Source organism: Monopterus albus, unplaced genomic scaffold (genome assembly GCF_001952655.1).
Source record: "Monopterus albus unplaced genomic scaffold, M_albus_1.0 scaffold112.1, whole genome shotgun sequence".
Classification (NCBI taxonomy): domain Eukaryota; kingdom Metazoa; phylum Chordata; class Actinopteri; order Synbranchiformes; family Synbranchidae; genus Monopterus; species Monopterus albus.
The window spans coordinates 1,544,284-1,558,818 of record NW_018127992.1 but is presented as its reverse complement, the minus strand read 5'-3'; the positions used below and the strand labels follow the sequence as shown (position 1 = coordinate 1,558,818).

General features: G+C 42.6%; 1 protein-coding gene across 4 annotated transcripts in view; it reads left to right on the top strand.

The window, feature by feature from the left end:
* The first annotated feature begins 7,558 nt into the window (after window positions 1–7,558).
* Window positions 7,559–14,535, top strand: part of agfg2 (ArfGAP with FG repeats 2) — a 9,332-nt gene continuing 2,355 nt past the window's right edge. Inside the window, exons 1-10 of one of the 4 annotated variants that reach the window (XM_020611375.1) lie at window positions 7,559–7,918; window positions 8,651–8,744; window positions 9,906–10,021; window positions 10,483–10,627; window positions 10,894–11,014; window positions 11,119–11,223; window positions 11,967–11,999; window positions 13,107–13,346; window positions 14,152–14,224; window positions 14,354–14,397. In XM_020611375.1, coding sequence (XP_020467031.1) covers window positions 7,752–7,918; window positions 8,651–8,744; window positions 9,906–10,021; window positions 10,483–10,627; window positions 10,894–11,014; window positions 11,119–11,223; window positions 11,967–11,999; window positions 13,107–13,346; window positions 14,152–14,224; window positions 14,354–14,397 — 1,138 coding nt within the window. In that variant the 5' untranslated portion in view covers window positions 7,559–7,751. Of the gene's footprint in view, window positions 7,931–8,650; window positions 8,745–9,905; window positions 10,022–10,482; window positions 10,628–10,893; window positions 11,015–11,118; window positions 11,224–11,966; window positions 12,000–13,106; window positions 13,347–14,151; window positions 14,225–14,353; window positions 14,398–14,535 lie in introns of all 4 variants that reach the window. The other 3 variants (XM_020611379.1, XM_020611376.1, XM_020611377.1) reach the window with 3 other exon arrangements.

Genomic DNA, 14,535 nt, shown 5'->3' with positions numbered 1-14,535 from the left:
TTCGGTTCACAGAGTTAAGGTATCAAGTAGTAGGAGCCTCTGATTTTACAGATCTTGGATGCTGAATTTCATGTGTTGTATCTTATAATAATCACTTTTTTAAAAACAGTTTTATTAATTTTAACAAACATGCTAGCTTTAGATGCTATATATATTTATATATAGCCTCTTCTGTGGTGTGTTAGTGCATACACACTGTGCTGTATTTAAAAAGAAATGACACATTCTTCCTGTTACAAATGTTAAAATTGTGGTAGGACAGTTGCCACATAGGTGGCAGGTGTTAGTCAACCTTATTTAATACATTTAATTTCTGACTTTACTGACTGTCTGAGTCTCCTCTTCCTGTGCTACTGTTCTGTTACATTTTAGCATTCACTATTATCTTGAAAGTGCCACTTGTGAGTGCAAAAAATACGACATTAAAGTCACATTCCTCTTGTTCTCCAGCTAGCTTTGTGGCCACTTAGACCTTTATCATGTTGCTAAGTTTGTTGACCTTGTTAATCTTGTTTTATCTGTTCTGTTGCCCTGCTACATGGTATCATGCTCCAACATGCCTGATTTGCAGACAGATTCAAAATGACTTTTGGATAAAGTTTTTGCTCATTGCCTGAAACTGTACGGTACGTCTCATCTCACGATAATAACGTGTGGTATGAGAACAGACTAATATCTCTTTCTGTTTCTTTCGTTGACAGAGTTTAGCTACGCAGCAGCACTGGAACAGGTGGAGTCAGGGCTCTTTTTGTTTGGTGCACTCAGGTACTTTTGGAGAACTGATAAAAATCGCCCAAGGGACTTGAACCCAGTTAGTCCAGTTTTTCAAAACCATTCCTGCATACACTAAATCACTCACTTGTTTGATGCTTTTCAGGCAACCATGCGCTTTGTTTAGGACATAACGTTTATTTATGTTTTTTGATCAACTGTGGAAACTGCAGAGTCAAAAACAACATCCAGTGACATCGCATTTCAAATCATTGAGCATCATCAGGGAACAGCGACGTAGCATGTGACATCTCTATCAATTGAATAGATCTGAAACGGTAACATGGGAAACACACCAACACATGATAAGAGATATGGTTTAACGCGCTGAAGCAGAACAAACTGCAGTTCTCTCTGCAGCAGGACAATACGATGGGGAAGCAGCACCTGCAGCTACTTCCTGCTCAATTTCAGGTGGAAAAAAAATACCTCAACCACCGCCACCCACCTCTCACTTCACTGGCATGCGTCCAACAACTGATACCTCTGTGTGTGCTTGTCTGTGTACGTTTCTGAAAGTAGAGCAGTGACACAAAAGTCCATTCATGTGCTTGTGTCTCACCTTGTCTAATCGGGTCTCGAGTTCACTCACATCGCTTTGGACGACTTCGATGTCAGCTCTGAAACAGACCAACACAAAAGTCACGCACAAGATCTCGGTGTCCAAGGTCGCTATAAATAGAATAAACCCAGATTTCTTATATTCCCCTTATGTGTAATACAGAAAAATCACAGTCACACATTTAGTCAAACTGAGCAAAAGGGAAGTTTGAAAAATGAAAGATGAAGTTAGAGTGGAAATAATGTTAATTAATTAGATGATAATTCATTGTTTGAGGCAGTTATCACTGGTGTCAGCTTCTTAACATTGCTTTTCTATCTTTGACATCAATACTAATTGAATATTTCTGGGCTTAGTATTGATGGTTTAATAAAACGCAATGTGAAGATGCTACCTCGGGTTATTTTTAACACAATTTTCTGACATTTTATAGACTATATATCATCTTGTTTAGTAAATATATATCTATTAACATTAATATTCCCTGGTGGATTGCTTTGCATACTGTGTATCACATTTAACATAGCATAATATAAACCCTTGTATAATATATGCACCACATGCTTATAAACAGTTTAATTAAGCGTTTCATGTTTTTATCTTATATTCTTTTGTAGGGTGCATTCATAGAAAATAATGTGCACTATCCCTGTTACATAAACCAAAGAGTAAATATAAGAAATAATAAATCTGTACATTGAAAAAGTAAACAGAATAAGTGATAATGAACGGCTAAAGTGTTCAGTGTTCATCTTTAGCTATGAGAAAAGATGAACTAAAGTAGTAGTCAATTTAAATGCATAATGCACTTTTTAAAAACAATTCTGTTATGTTAAAAAATGTGCCTACTTCAACCTTCATTTTCTTTTTTTTAGCTTTTCATATTTTCCCCTAAATTACAAAATATTTATCCCTCATTTATCTCCATAAAACGTCCCCTTAAGATCTTAAATACATATACATACTTCAACAACATCCTCACACAGTGAATCATTCTGAGGCAACACGTATCGCTATTTTAAATCTTGTGCGACTTTCTATACTCACTTCACTAGAACTTGTTTGGTATTTTTAGACACTTTATGACATTTAGTCTAGCAGAATTTAAAATACATTTCAGTGGGTTTCAACAGAACTTAAAGGTGCCTGCGTCATGGAAACGCATGCAGGAGTTAACAACAGACTGATAACACCTTAAAGACAAACACCCAGGCTGCTTACTGAAGAATATCTAATGGATTAGGTTTTGTTTTTGAGTACAAGAGCCTTCTCATACATATATATGTGCACAAAGTGTCTCAGAAGTGCTGTGCGTGGCTGGTTTGTTGGGTTTTCGTGTTACACTCAGTATCTCTTTCTGTCTCTTTTCTCTTCTCTTCTGTTTTCGTACCAACAGCTCAGCCATGTGGTTTCCGCTGCCTTCCACCAACAGTACAGAGGCCGCAAGACAGAGACAGCAGAAGAAAGACTGAGAGAGAGGAGGGCCTGGGCAGACAGTAACTGTTTGTGTTTGTTAGTGCCTGAATCAAAGTCTGAGGCCATGTCCTCTTGAAATACCACCAGATGACAGGTCAGCTAAGGAGAGGAGGAAAAATTAGGAGGGCACTGGGTAGGAAGATGTAAAGAGATGCCTCATCTTCATTTCTCTCTGAATTAGTGTCACAGTTTGTTGGTGCATGACAGACGGAGAGGAAGACAGAAGATTAAGAGAGCTGAAAGTTTCCGCCGTGGTTCTCCCCACAGAAAACACACTTCCTGTCTCTCCTGTTGATCACCTCTGCACATCTCGCCTCACTTCCTGTTGCCCTCCCACCCCACTGTTACCTAGCAACAGGAGGCAGCATGTTTGACTGGCTGACCCACGCTGCAAGGACAGTTTTACTCTTTTTGTCCAGGGTTCACTTTCTCTGCTTATCTGTTTGATTGACTGTGTTGTTTGTTTGTTTGTGTGTGTGTGTGTGTGTGTGTGTGTGATAACCTCCTTCCCTTCCTTGTTCCTTCCCCCTGCTTCTCGGCCTGAGTCAAGACTTTGCCACTGCAGCTACCACAGCTCAAACTTTCCACCGCTGTGCACGCCTCATAAACTCAATGCAGGCAACAGAGAGAAGGAGGGCAGAGACTCAGGACTGAAATATGCCAAATCAGCTGGAAGAGACGACACCAGCCACTGTGACTGCGGCGGGGTGCCAAAAGCTATCAGGGCACACCCAAGCTCTTCCAAACTCTCTCTCATGAGCTGCTTGCAAAATCAACATAGCGACACTTCCCTTTTGTTTACACCACATGCTGATTGTGTGTTGAAAGAGGAGTGACTGTATATCATGGATGATATACAGCAGAGCAGAGCTTGTTTAGGGATATTTAATGAGGTTTAAATTGGCTAGGAAATAGCTCTTTGCATGGTAAATATCAAGGAAGTTGTGATTTTGACAAGGGGCAGAAACACAGTCAACATCTCCTGCACCCGTGGATCACTAAAACTTGGCACTATTATTTAAAAAACAAGAGATGCTGAATTATGATGCTGAGTTTCCAGGGCTAATAAGAGCCTTCTGTGGTTCAATGACACATCAAAATATGAGTATCAGACCTCAGACCAGTGTTTTTAGCCCTGCAGGCCTGCTTGTAGTGTCTCATTCCTTCCCTTGACCCCATTGACATGACGTGACCTCAGATTGAATACTTTTGAGCAGCTCAAACTGGCTGAAAATAATGTTTTTGGAGTCTGAAAAGCCACAGAACTCACCATATGTCTACAAATAGGAATCAAATAAAAGGTAAACCTAAGTAAATATAGCTTTTTACTGGAAGAACAGAGCTCATCCAGCTTTATAGCCAGATTTTAGGCGAGAGAAACTAAATCAATTTGTTGAAGTTAAGGTCCAGTCCCTTCTACATCAGTGTGAGCACAGGTGAAACTTACCTGAAGCGTGGAGAGTCTTTTAGACACTCCTCAAAGTCCAGCTTGACTGTCATCCCTCCACTTGGCTAAACAACTATGTCTGTAATTCAGTGAATCCTCACTTGAGGTGGAGAAGGTCAAGAAAATCTAAATCTCGTTGCTTTTAACGCTCCACATCGACAGCCTGGCGCATTGCTCTGCCTGGGCTTTTTTCTTTATTCTTTCACAAATCGTAATCCTCCGGCGGCAAGTCCTGTTCGGGTTTCTTTCTTGAAAGGACAGTGTGTGCCCGATCTGTCGCACATCCGAGCCACAGGAGGCTTGTCACCACTTATGAATGAACGCAGGAGATGTTAGGTGCGTTATTACCATCTTATCCGGCAAATAAAAGGCGAGATAGTCAGTGTTCCGGTGGAGCTGATGTGTAGAGAGGTTTCCTCGGGAGTAAGATATCCTTGTTGATCAGTGCGGGTCGATGAGTAAGCTTAAATCAGATGGCAGCCTGTGGACTGGATGCGCACTTGTTCCCAGGGGTGCCGACTGGAGCACTACTCTCTCTCTCTCTCCCCCACACAGATGAAGTCCAACCCCCATCTGACTATTTCCGGGTTTCTGTCTCATGTCATGTGTGTGAAGTATGAAGCTGCATAAAACAATAGGTTACAAAAAAAAAAATCAACTCAATCTGTTAGGTATCATGTGAAAATGTGGCGCGTAATCTTTCTCAGATATTTGATTTCTTCAGTCAGTATATTTCCTGCTCACTGGGTTTCTCCAGTTGCTGTTATTCAACTTTTCTCGGCTCCAGTGATCCGGGCTTCACATGCATAAACCCTGGGTGTGTATTCTTGTCTGGCTTGTTTTTGTGGAGGTGTAAAAGGAGATCTAAGACTTGCTAAGTCAGAAAATAAGGCCCAGCCTGCTATATTCAAACAGTGAGGTTCTAAGACAAAGGATATTAAGTCAAAACTAGATTATAAAGTGAAAGTTTATAAGATAATGAGTCAAAACATGATATAGTAAGTAAAAAAAATAAGACGTCAAAATTACAGTACGTTAAAAATAAGAGAAAGTAAGAACATACTTTGAAACTACATCCAAACTTATGGTATGAAATTATCAGATTAAGACTAAGTTAATAAAAAGAGATAATAAATCATATGACTTACTGTGACTATTAATTTTTATTGACTCATTCTCAAAAAAGGGGGGCTTTGATAATTCAGGCGTCACAAAAGACAAAACAACCCATTATCTCTTGTTGAGCAACATAAAGTAAACATCAGTATCACCACAAATTGCAGTAATCAGACACACTGAAACCTGTTGTGGTTGGTTGAAGAGAAGTAAAATTACAGTGGCTCAACAGACTTGTCTGTCTGTGCTGCTTTGTGTTGAAATAACGCATTTCAAATGTATTTATGTATGTATTTATGTATCTATCTATCTGGTGGTGGTGGTAGTGGTGTGTCTGTCTCCCCCTGCCCATCACAAACAGTCACCGCAGGCTCACAGGGCCTCACTAGTCCATATGAAAACAATGTGACTGGATGCTTATATTGCTTCTCTTTGTTGCAGATTGTCTCTGCTGCCTGTGGTGTCTTCATGTTCCCAGACCTGATTAGACATTTTCTATCCATATGAGTAAAACTCTCGGATATCTCTCCACAGACGTCATAGAAGGGGGCGTATGCTGTTGCTAAGTTGCTTCATCACAATAAATATCAGGTCTGTTCTCTGAAGAGGTTTGTAATAACGTATTTAGAACGATACTATTCACCAAAGACCCGTGGGAATTTGGTGGTCAAGAAAAACAGGTTTTAAATAGAGAGAGAAACTAACCATGAGCTAGACTACATGTCTCTTTGTGTAATACACAATAAACAATGACAATTTACTTTTAATGAACTTTAAATCTGCCGATATGTTGATCAGATATGCTTTTCAGTGTTTTCTTTTTCCTAAGCTGTCTTTAGCTGTGTTCCTCAAAATAATCTACCAGAGCGCGCTGGAGCGCAGCGCTGCGCCAAAAAAACGGGGGCGTGAGCGTAAATGGTGCACACACAAAGCGCAGCACATGCAGACAAACACGACAGATTGTGGGTTTTGAGAGAGTAATAAAACAGTCGTCGTGTGGTGTAAAACTTGACTACTCGACAGGTTTTTATGTCATTGACAGGAGATCCCCTACGCTTCTGTCCCATCTTCAATGCAGACACATTTTAAGGTACGGCTTCCGGTAGGTTTTTAAAATAATGGCACGAGTTGCACAGTAGGTTGTGTGGAAACTGCTTATGGCATTTGGAAATATATAACCAATAGCACCTTCCCTCCAAAGTGACCTTTGACACACTTGGTTTAATGTGCATCGCTGGGATGTTAAGGTCCACCATACCTTCTTCCCAGGGTCATGTCCAATCAGTCGTTCTCCATCTCACTCCACTTATTTCCTGTCAGCTCCCCAGTAAAAATTATAACCCCTCAAAATAAGAAACAAACTATCACAGATGTTTTCAGAACTGGGCCAAAAAGATTAGTAAAAACTGCTGAGACCACATTTTACAGGAAGTGGTACATATTACCAAATACATGTCTTGCATAGGTAACCTGGGGTTCATTATGAGAGGGCAGCTTTATCAAGGCTGTTTTTAGCTTGGTACAACAAGACATGGACCTAAACATTCTTAAGGCACACTTTACAACTATCAAAAGAACAAGAGTTAAAGCATGTTTTAACAAGCAGTGTAACTGTAACAAGCTTTCATGCCTCTCAGGTCCTTTTTTACAGAGTTTTATGTGGGGGTGTCTCTCAAATCTAAAGTAAACTAACTCCTTTTTTTTTGGGGTCTGGAGCTCCAGGACAATTGGATCAGTGGAAGCCTATTAGTATAAGTAAACCACAAACAAAATGAAGGTTTTCACCAAGTCACATCAGAAGGTCCGGTTAGTAGCTGCATAACTCAACTTTGAAGCCAACAAAATGCTCATAAATATGAATACCTTCAACATATGGTAACAGAGCAAACTCCATCTGCAGGAGAAGCTCATGTCATATGATCAAAAGCTCCAGATCAGCCTGGGCTTGAAAACAAACTTGTGAACGTTTCTATTTTTCATTTGCTCTCTTGTTTGTAAGCATTACCTGGAAATAGCTGATTCACACAGTACACACAGGAAGGTACCTTGACCTACAAACAGTTTGGATGAAATAACCAGTGGTTAAATTGGAACAAATTTTTAAAGAAACAGGCAACCTAAAAGTAAAAATGTCACCGTTATTTAAAGCGCCACCAGTTATTTGCTTTTATTTTGAAGGAAATCTAGGTTTCCCGGTGCGTCTGTGCGTCTTGACGCACCTCTCCGCTGTGTAGCCATGCACTGTGAAGTCGCATGAAAAGCGTTTCCATAATGCGGGCGTGAAGTACCCGCGTGGTAAACGGAGGGATCCAGGAGGAGGACAGCGGAGGGTTACCAGCCTCGCACCGCGCCTGCTCGTCAGGCACCGGAAAGATTAAAATGTCGAACCGAAAGCACCGGGACAACCAGGAGATCTGCTCCCGCAAGGTTCGGGAGCTGGCCCAGTCTGGAGTAAACAAACACTGCTTCGAGTGCAGCCAGCCCGGGGTGACTTACACCGACATCACGGTGGGCAGCTTCGTGTGCACGTCGTGCTCCGGAATGCTGTGAGTACCGAGGTTTGTTTACCGCACGTTTGGCATCAGTGTGGAGACCAAGATACTGATAGAGCACAGGCGTAAAAGTACCAGGCCAGAGACTGCACCATGCACCGCCCAGAGACAGATTTACAGTGTATGATTTTATTTTCCAGCGTTAAGGGGGAGTGTCGGTGGGCCGAGTCTGTGCGCATACATTAATTTACGCATTCTCTCCCTGTCTTTCTCTCGTGCGTGTCTTCTACAGCTTCATAAACGACAGACCGCTAGTTGGTCATTTTCCAGGTCTGAGTTTCGTTTCATTTCGTCATGGTGCAGGTTTGACACTACCCCCCTCCTCTCTCTCTCCAGGCCCCTCTTCAGTGTGGGCGTGTATGAGTGTTTGTGCTGTCACATTTTGTTCTGCATGTTCAGCCTGGTCCCAGCACTCAACGGGAAGACGGTTTCAGCACGTTAGGGAGCATTATTGCGCAATCTTGCACATGTACAGCAGTGTCCCACTTTGTGTCACAGCATGGAGGAAAAAAAAACTGGTTCTGTTTACTGAAAACATCTGTTTCTCAGTCACAAGAATGTGTGGCACCTTTTTCACAACAAATCTGTCCTAAAATGTAGTCACATGTTAAATATTTCCTCTCCCACCTGCTCTGTCCTGATGTCTTGTCTCAGGAATGACTGCAAGTCTTCATTCTGTTTTATTTTAGTCCAAATTCCTCTCTCCATCTCTCCTCTGTGTCCCAGGAGAGGCCTCAACCCTCCCCATAGAGTCAAGTCCATCTCCATGACAACCTTCTCCCAGCAGGAAGTGGAATTTCTCCAAAACCATGGCAACGAGGTGAGTGAAGTCTCATCTGGGACTTCAGGTGGAGGCAGGACGTGATGCACCTGTAGTTCACTTTACAAAGACACAATGCAAGTCACTGTGTTTTTCTTGTGGGGTCATTCAGCAGGTAAAGGAGATGGTTAGTTTAGTGGGCTTTTTTTGGTCCAAAGTTTAAGTTTAAAACTTACTTTCTGGTTCTGATATGGAGTATGAAAGGTCTCATGTGACTACCAGTTGGCACTAGACTTTGTGGTCAAGCTTTTTTGGGGAAGAAACCCATGTCCCTGCTCACACAGGAAAAGAAACAAAAGTGCCAGCACTGACTGTCCCACCCAAACCACAGCCTGTTTCCTTTCTGTGTAAGTATCTGTGTGTGTCTAACCACTGGTTTCCAAACCTTTTTAAACCAGGTCACAGCTTCCTAGAGTTTTCTCAGCTGTGAAATGTCCAAATCAGAGCAAATTGTGGTAGAAAAGATGAACAATTTAGGGGATTCTTATCAAATACCCCACTGCAGCCATAAACCTGACTATCAGCCCAGTTTTGCTGAGTCATTTTAACTGTCGAATGATCAGTCAGTGCTGTGACTTTCTATTAATTATTTTAGTAGAAAATCCACCGATTTATTTTCTCAATTCATTGTTTGGCCCATTAAAATATCAGAAAATGGTGAAACTTGCCCATCACAGTTTCCTGAAGTCACAGGTGACATCTCCACATTAAATCATACTGAACTGTATGATTGAAAAATGAAAATGAGGTACAACATACTGTAGCTCTCACTGGTATCACATAGATACAGGCTGTGGAGGTGAGTGTAGACTGTGTTTATCAGCTTGCTGTCAGCCAGGTCGTGTGTGTGTGTGTGAGAGTCAGGCATTAATGTGAGCAGAGGCAGAGGTGTGCATCGTCCAGGTTTTCTGAAGAGTGATCTGACTGGTCATGACTCACAGGCAGTAATAGCTGCCTCGCTCTGACTCTTGCAGTGGAGATGAATCACTGATGAGAAAATTTTTACTTGCGAGTGACACTCTGACACTGTCAAACAAAAGCAGCGATTGTGGTTTGATGTTACGCTTCTGCATGTAGACACAGATCCCTTCTCGTGCTGCGTGATATTCACGCTTGTTCCTACAATAATGTGTGTGTGTGTGTGTGTGTGTGTGTGTTTAGGTCGGGAGGAGGACTTGGCTGTGTGTGTTTGACCCAAAGACAGACGGCTGCTCTGATATGAAGGACTCTCAGAAGTTCAAAGAGTTCCTCCAGGACAAATATGAGAAGAAGAAATGGTGAGGATTTTGGTTTCATCTGCAGAGTAAGTTGCTGATGAAGCCAGACAAGAGCACAGTTATTGATGTACCTGCTGATTATTTAGTGAAATGTGCCCCGAGTGTATAAAAATGACAATACAAATGCATTGTTTTTCTTATCATCGTGACCATTTTAGCATGCTGTCATTAACATCTAGTTGGAAGCCTCAGAAAACCCTTAAAACCTTTCATAAAAATGAGTTTCTCAAGGACTAATTGACAAATTGTTTCAGCTCTAGAAATGAAAGGGTGTAACAGATACATACAGCTACTGATGTTTGTTCCAAAATTAGACATCCGCAGTTTAAAATGCAGACGCCCACTCAGAAAACCTTGCTCAAAGATAAGTCCCTTCATTGTGTGGATAGAGAAGTAGTTAGTTATTATACTTTTTTATGAGGCCAGTTAGTGACATGGACTTTAATTCCCCTTTTTCACAGGCATTTTTCCAAAAGTAAGAACCGTAGGGATGTGGAGGGTCCTTGGAGCCCAGGCGTCCAGGCTGTGCCCCCTTCCCATGGTCCCCTAACAAGCCAGGCCCCCTCCCATAACCTGCCCCCCAACAGCAGATCCTCAAGGCCGCTGGTAAGAGACCATAATGGATGGAGAGAGTGACTGAGATCAAGTGAGATAATGAGGATTCAAGGGTTAAAGTGGGTAGGTGCCAAAACAGAGCAGCAGAGAGACGGAGACCGATGGTCTGGACAGTGGTGGGGGCCAGGTAGCCTGGGCATCAAAACCACTCCTTATGAATTATTGAGAAAGCATGAAAGAGCCTTGTTCTTCAGCCTCTGTGTCTCTCCTAACACCCATCTGCTCCTTTCTCTTCCATGTTGTCTCTCGTCCTCTAGTCTCAGTCCCAGCTGCCATCGTGGGATCGAGCTCCTGCGATCTCGCCCGCTGACATGCGGACGGATGTGTTCACCGCTCGGCCATCACGCTCCCAAAGCTTCAGAGACCCCCCTCTGAAAGGTGAGAGGTTCATCCTAATCAGAGGTGATATTTTTGGATTAAATCCGACTGATCCCTTCACTTGTGTGTCCTTTTCTTCTGTCTGTTGTCTCTCTGTGATACAGATACCACCCTGTGTGGCATAGAAAGACGGCGGCCAGGCTCTCTGTCGTCAGTGTTAGGAGCTCAGAGCTACGCTCCCTCTTTCCCCGCCCTCCCACGGCCTTCAGGTGTGATCTTGTGACTTGTAACATCTTCAGATATATTAGGTGCTCGTGGGAAATATAAGAAATCAGTTAACAGGACTGTTTGATGGTAACATTGGATTTTCTTTTTGCGTCAGTGAAATCAAGCTCCTTAGTATTTTTTCAGGTATTTAATTTGCTGGATTTGCCAAAAAAAGACATTTCATTTGTTGTTGTAACCTTAAAGGAACAGTTCAACAAAGGTTGACATCCCTTTCATGTAGCTAGCAGCTGTTAGCATATTAATGGTGAACATTACAAAACTAATTACAAAAGTGTGTGCTGTATTTGTAAACCCAGTTCCTCTTCCTGCTGCACGTTAATGCGGTCTAAGGATGGTATCTCTTGTAAAAATAGATAGAAAGCCCTTGTCTTCATTGGGCTTCTAGCTAAACAATTTGGCAGTGCAGTGTCAGTGTGTTGTGCAGAAGGGGCAGACTATCGGATATTCTCGCTGTTGATGCGCTAAGTGTCACACTGAGGAGGGTAAAGAGAAGTACAGTAACTGCAGCTATAGTTTCCAGTTTGTTATTGTGTCATGTGGGTTGGAAATGGGTCTGTGTCTTCCTTTTCGCAGCACTGAACACGCTGCTCAGCTGACCACAAGTGACAGCAGGGACGACAGTTTAATTTGACGTCAGTGACACTGTCTTCTCTCTCTTCTTCCTCTGTTTCTCCCCTTATCCTTTCTGTCTCATCCCACTCTCTTTTCTCCGCTGACCTTGTAGCCAGTAGCTCTTTCAAAAACCACTTCACTTTAGGTAAGACATGGCACCGACTGATGCATTTGGGTGTGTGCAGAGTGGCTGAGATCAATACGATCTTCTATGCTGTATCATTTATAATAGATGGTCAGTGGGCTGGCCTGGTGCTGATCGTTCCTCACATGCATGTGAACTTTTCTTTGGAGCAGAAAAGACACATCGCTCTATAGCATTCGTTTAGCCATCCCAGTCACGTCCGGCCGGTGTCACATGTTGCAGCAGGGGTCAATAATTTTCTTCATCGTTCAGGTTTCCCACTTCAAAGCCGAGATCTAAAGGCCGAGAGGGTCACACAGACACACACACACGCTGTTCCCTCAGAGAGAAGAACAAGTTTAAAGCAGTCCTATTTTTAACTGCTGCCCCATCAGCAGAGGGACGCTGATATTTCGCACCCTTTTGGCTTGAGGCACTAAAAACTATGTAGGGCACTGCTGTAATCTCAGAATACACATTAACATCCCAAATATGTTCAAGGAGGTTCAGGTATGTTCAAAAAAGATTGGTTGTACCTCTAAACTCCTGGAGAGAATTATCATAGCCCCAAAACATGCAGCTTCTTTAGCCTGCTTTAATCTTCAGACAATCTGTATCAGGTCAAGTCCAGTCTGGTCTGTGTCTCTGACTATTTGGCTCCTTTTCTTTTTTATTCCCCATGCTAACATTATACCAGCATGCTCTCTGGCTAATGTTTGTGTAAAGCTTGCTACCTGGAAGGATGTTAATTGCAGTTTCCTGCCTTTGCTATGTCTAACAATAGTTTGTTTGTTTTTTTCTTTTGGTGCTTGAAAACTAGCCAAGAACTCATTGGCTTGCTGTTCTGCCTTTTGGGTTTTCGCTGATGACTGTACATGCTACTTGTGTCAAACTAATCCTGGTTTTGACTTGCCTCATTCTGTAGCATGAGATGAAATCAGATTTGTGTGTATGATTCTTAAATAATATTCCTGAATTAGTTTTTATCTTCTTGCTAAATAAAACAAAAATCTTAGCTCAAGGTACATTTAGTAGCTTCCCTGGAGCTTTTGATGATTAATTCCTCATCAGTAGAGCTTCTAAGCTTTTATCACATCTTTGCACTCACTCTTGCTTTCTCTCCTTCAGGTCGTACAATATCGGCCTCGGGCGCCACGGGGCCCTTCAGGGCCTTCCCCAAATCTCTCAGCGTGGACTTTGGAGGCCTGAACCATCCACAGCCTCTGCACCATTCCCTGTCTCAGCAGCAGCAGCCGCCTGCCAGTATCGGCCAGACAACGCTGCCAGTCAGCGGTTCCAGCAGCCAGGACAGGTACGCAGCTGTGTCACAGCTGGACAACGTGTTCTTGGAAACCTCATCGGGTACAGGTAGGAAAATGTTTGCAAGTACATTTTGATGTGCGTCCATAATCTGAGCTACATTTTGTTTTTAGATTTTTCAGTCACTCTGTTTGAGGCGACTTCATAGGCCACTTACTCTCCATCCACAGTCATGTCATCACATCTGGTTAACCTCTGTTACATTAGCTTTAGTGATGCAGTGCAGTTTCTCTTTTAGCATTTTGTCATTGTAAGAAAACGATGCGTGTTCCTTTTTTATTCTAATCCAAGCCACCAGTCACTACAACACTTTGCTTTTACTAAACTGAAGGAACTGAGCAGTTATTCCACCACTGTGGAACAGACAGATGCAGGGGGAGAGGTCGAGTGTGATTGTCAGGGCCAGCTCAGCTAGGTTGCATAACATCTTGACTCCAAATGCCAAGGCTTTCAGCAGCTGAAATAAACTCGCTGTGTTTACTCCCTATCAGGCACAGTCGGACTCAGAGAACCTTGCCGCTGTATATTTAAATCGGCTGCATGTGTCTAATGAGAGCTTTCTACAAGACGCCTTATTGTTTTCCACCTTCGTCACTGCCTGTCAGAGGAAGGAGCATATTGATTTCCTGCCATAGCTCACTTTGATTCATAGCAAGCAGAGCACAGAGAGGATATTTTATTCGAGCTACTTGTAATGCTTTTATTCTCCAGTGACCTACATGCTTAACATCAACAGTTTGAACTCTGTGAGATTTTTACTAGTATTTCAACATAATAGTAACATTTGGTCTCTTAAATTAGCTCCAGTAAGCCTTCAGGTTATGTTGTGTGTGTGTGAAATGCTTGTGTGCAGCGCCGTCTGGTGGTCCTCCACAGTACAGCGCCATCTTCGGCAGCAGGCTCTCGTCCAGCTCCACTCCTGCCAGGTAGAAAAAGAAATGTAATCTTGTCAAAGCAGCTTTTGTTTAACATGACAGAGTTTTAAAGTTTCCTCTGCGCTGAGCCCTTTAAAGGTCGTTTCCTGATTGATTTTCTGTTTTGCTACGTTTCCCCAGCTCCCCCGGCGTCGATACAGTCTCCAGCTCACAAACCTTTGCGAGTAAGCACAGCCTGCTTCAGTTCTTCTCGCTAACGTGCGCTGTATTTACATTCAGCTCCTTCATCTTTTAAGGCGTCCCTAATTAGGATGCATGTGTGAGACTCAGAGCAGCGATGGTTTGAATAGGCAGGGATGCAC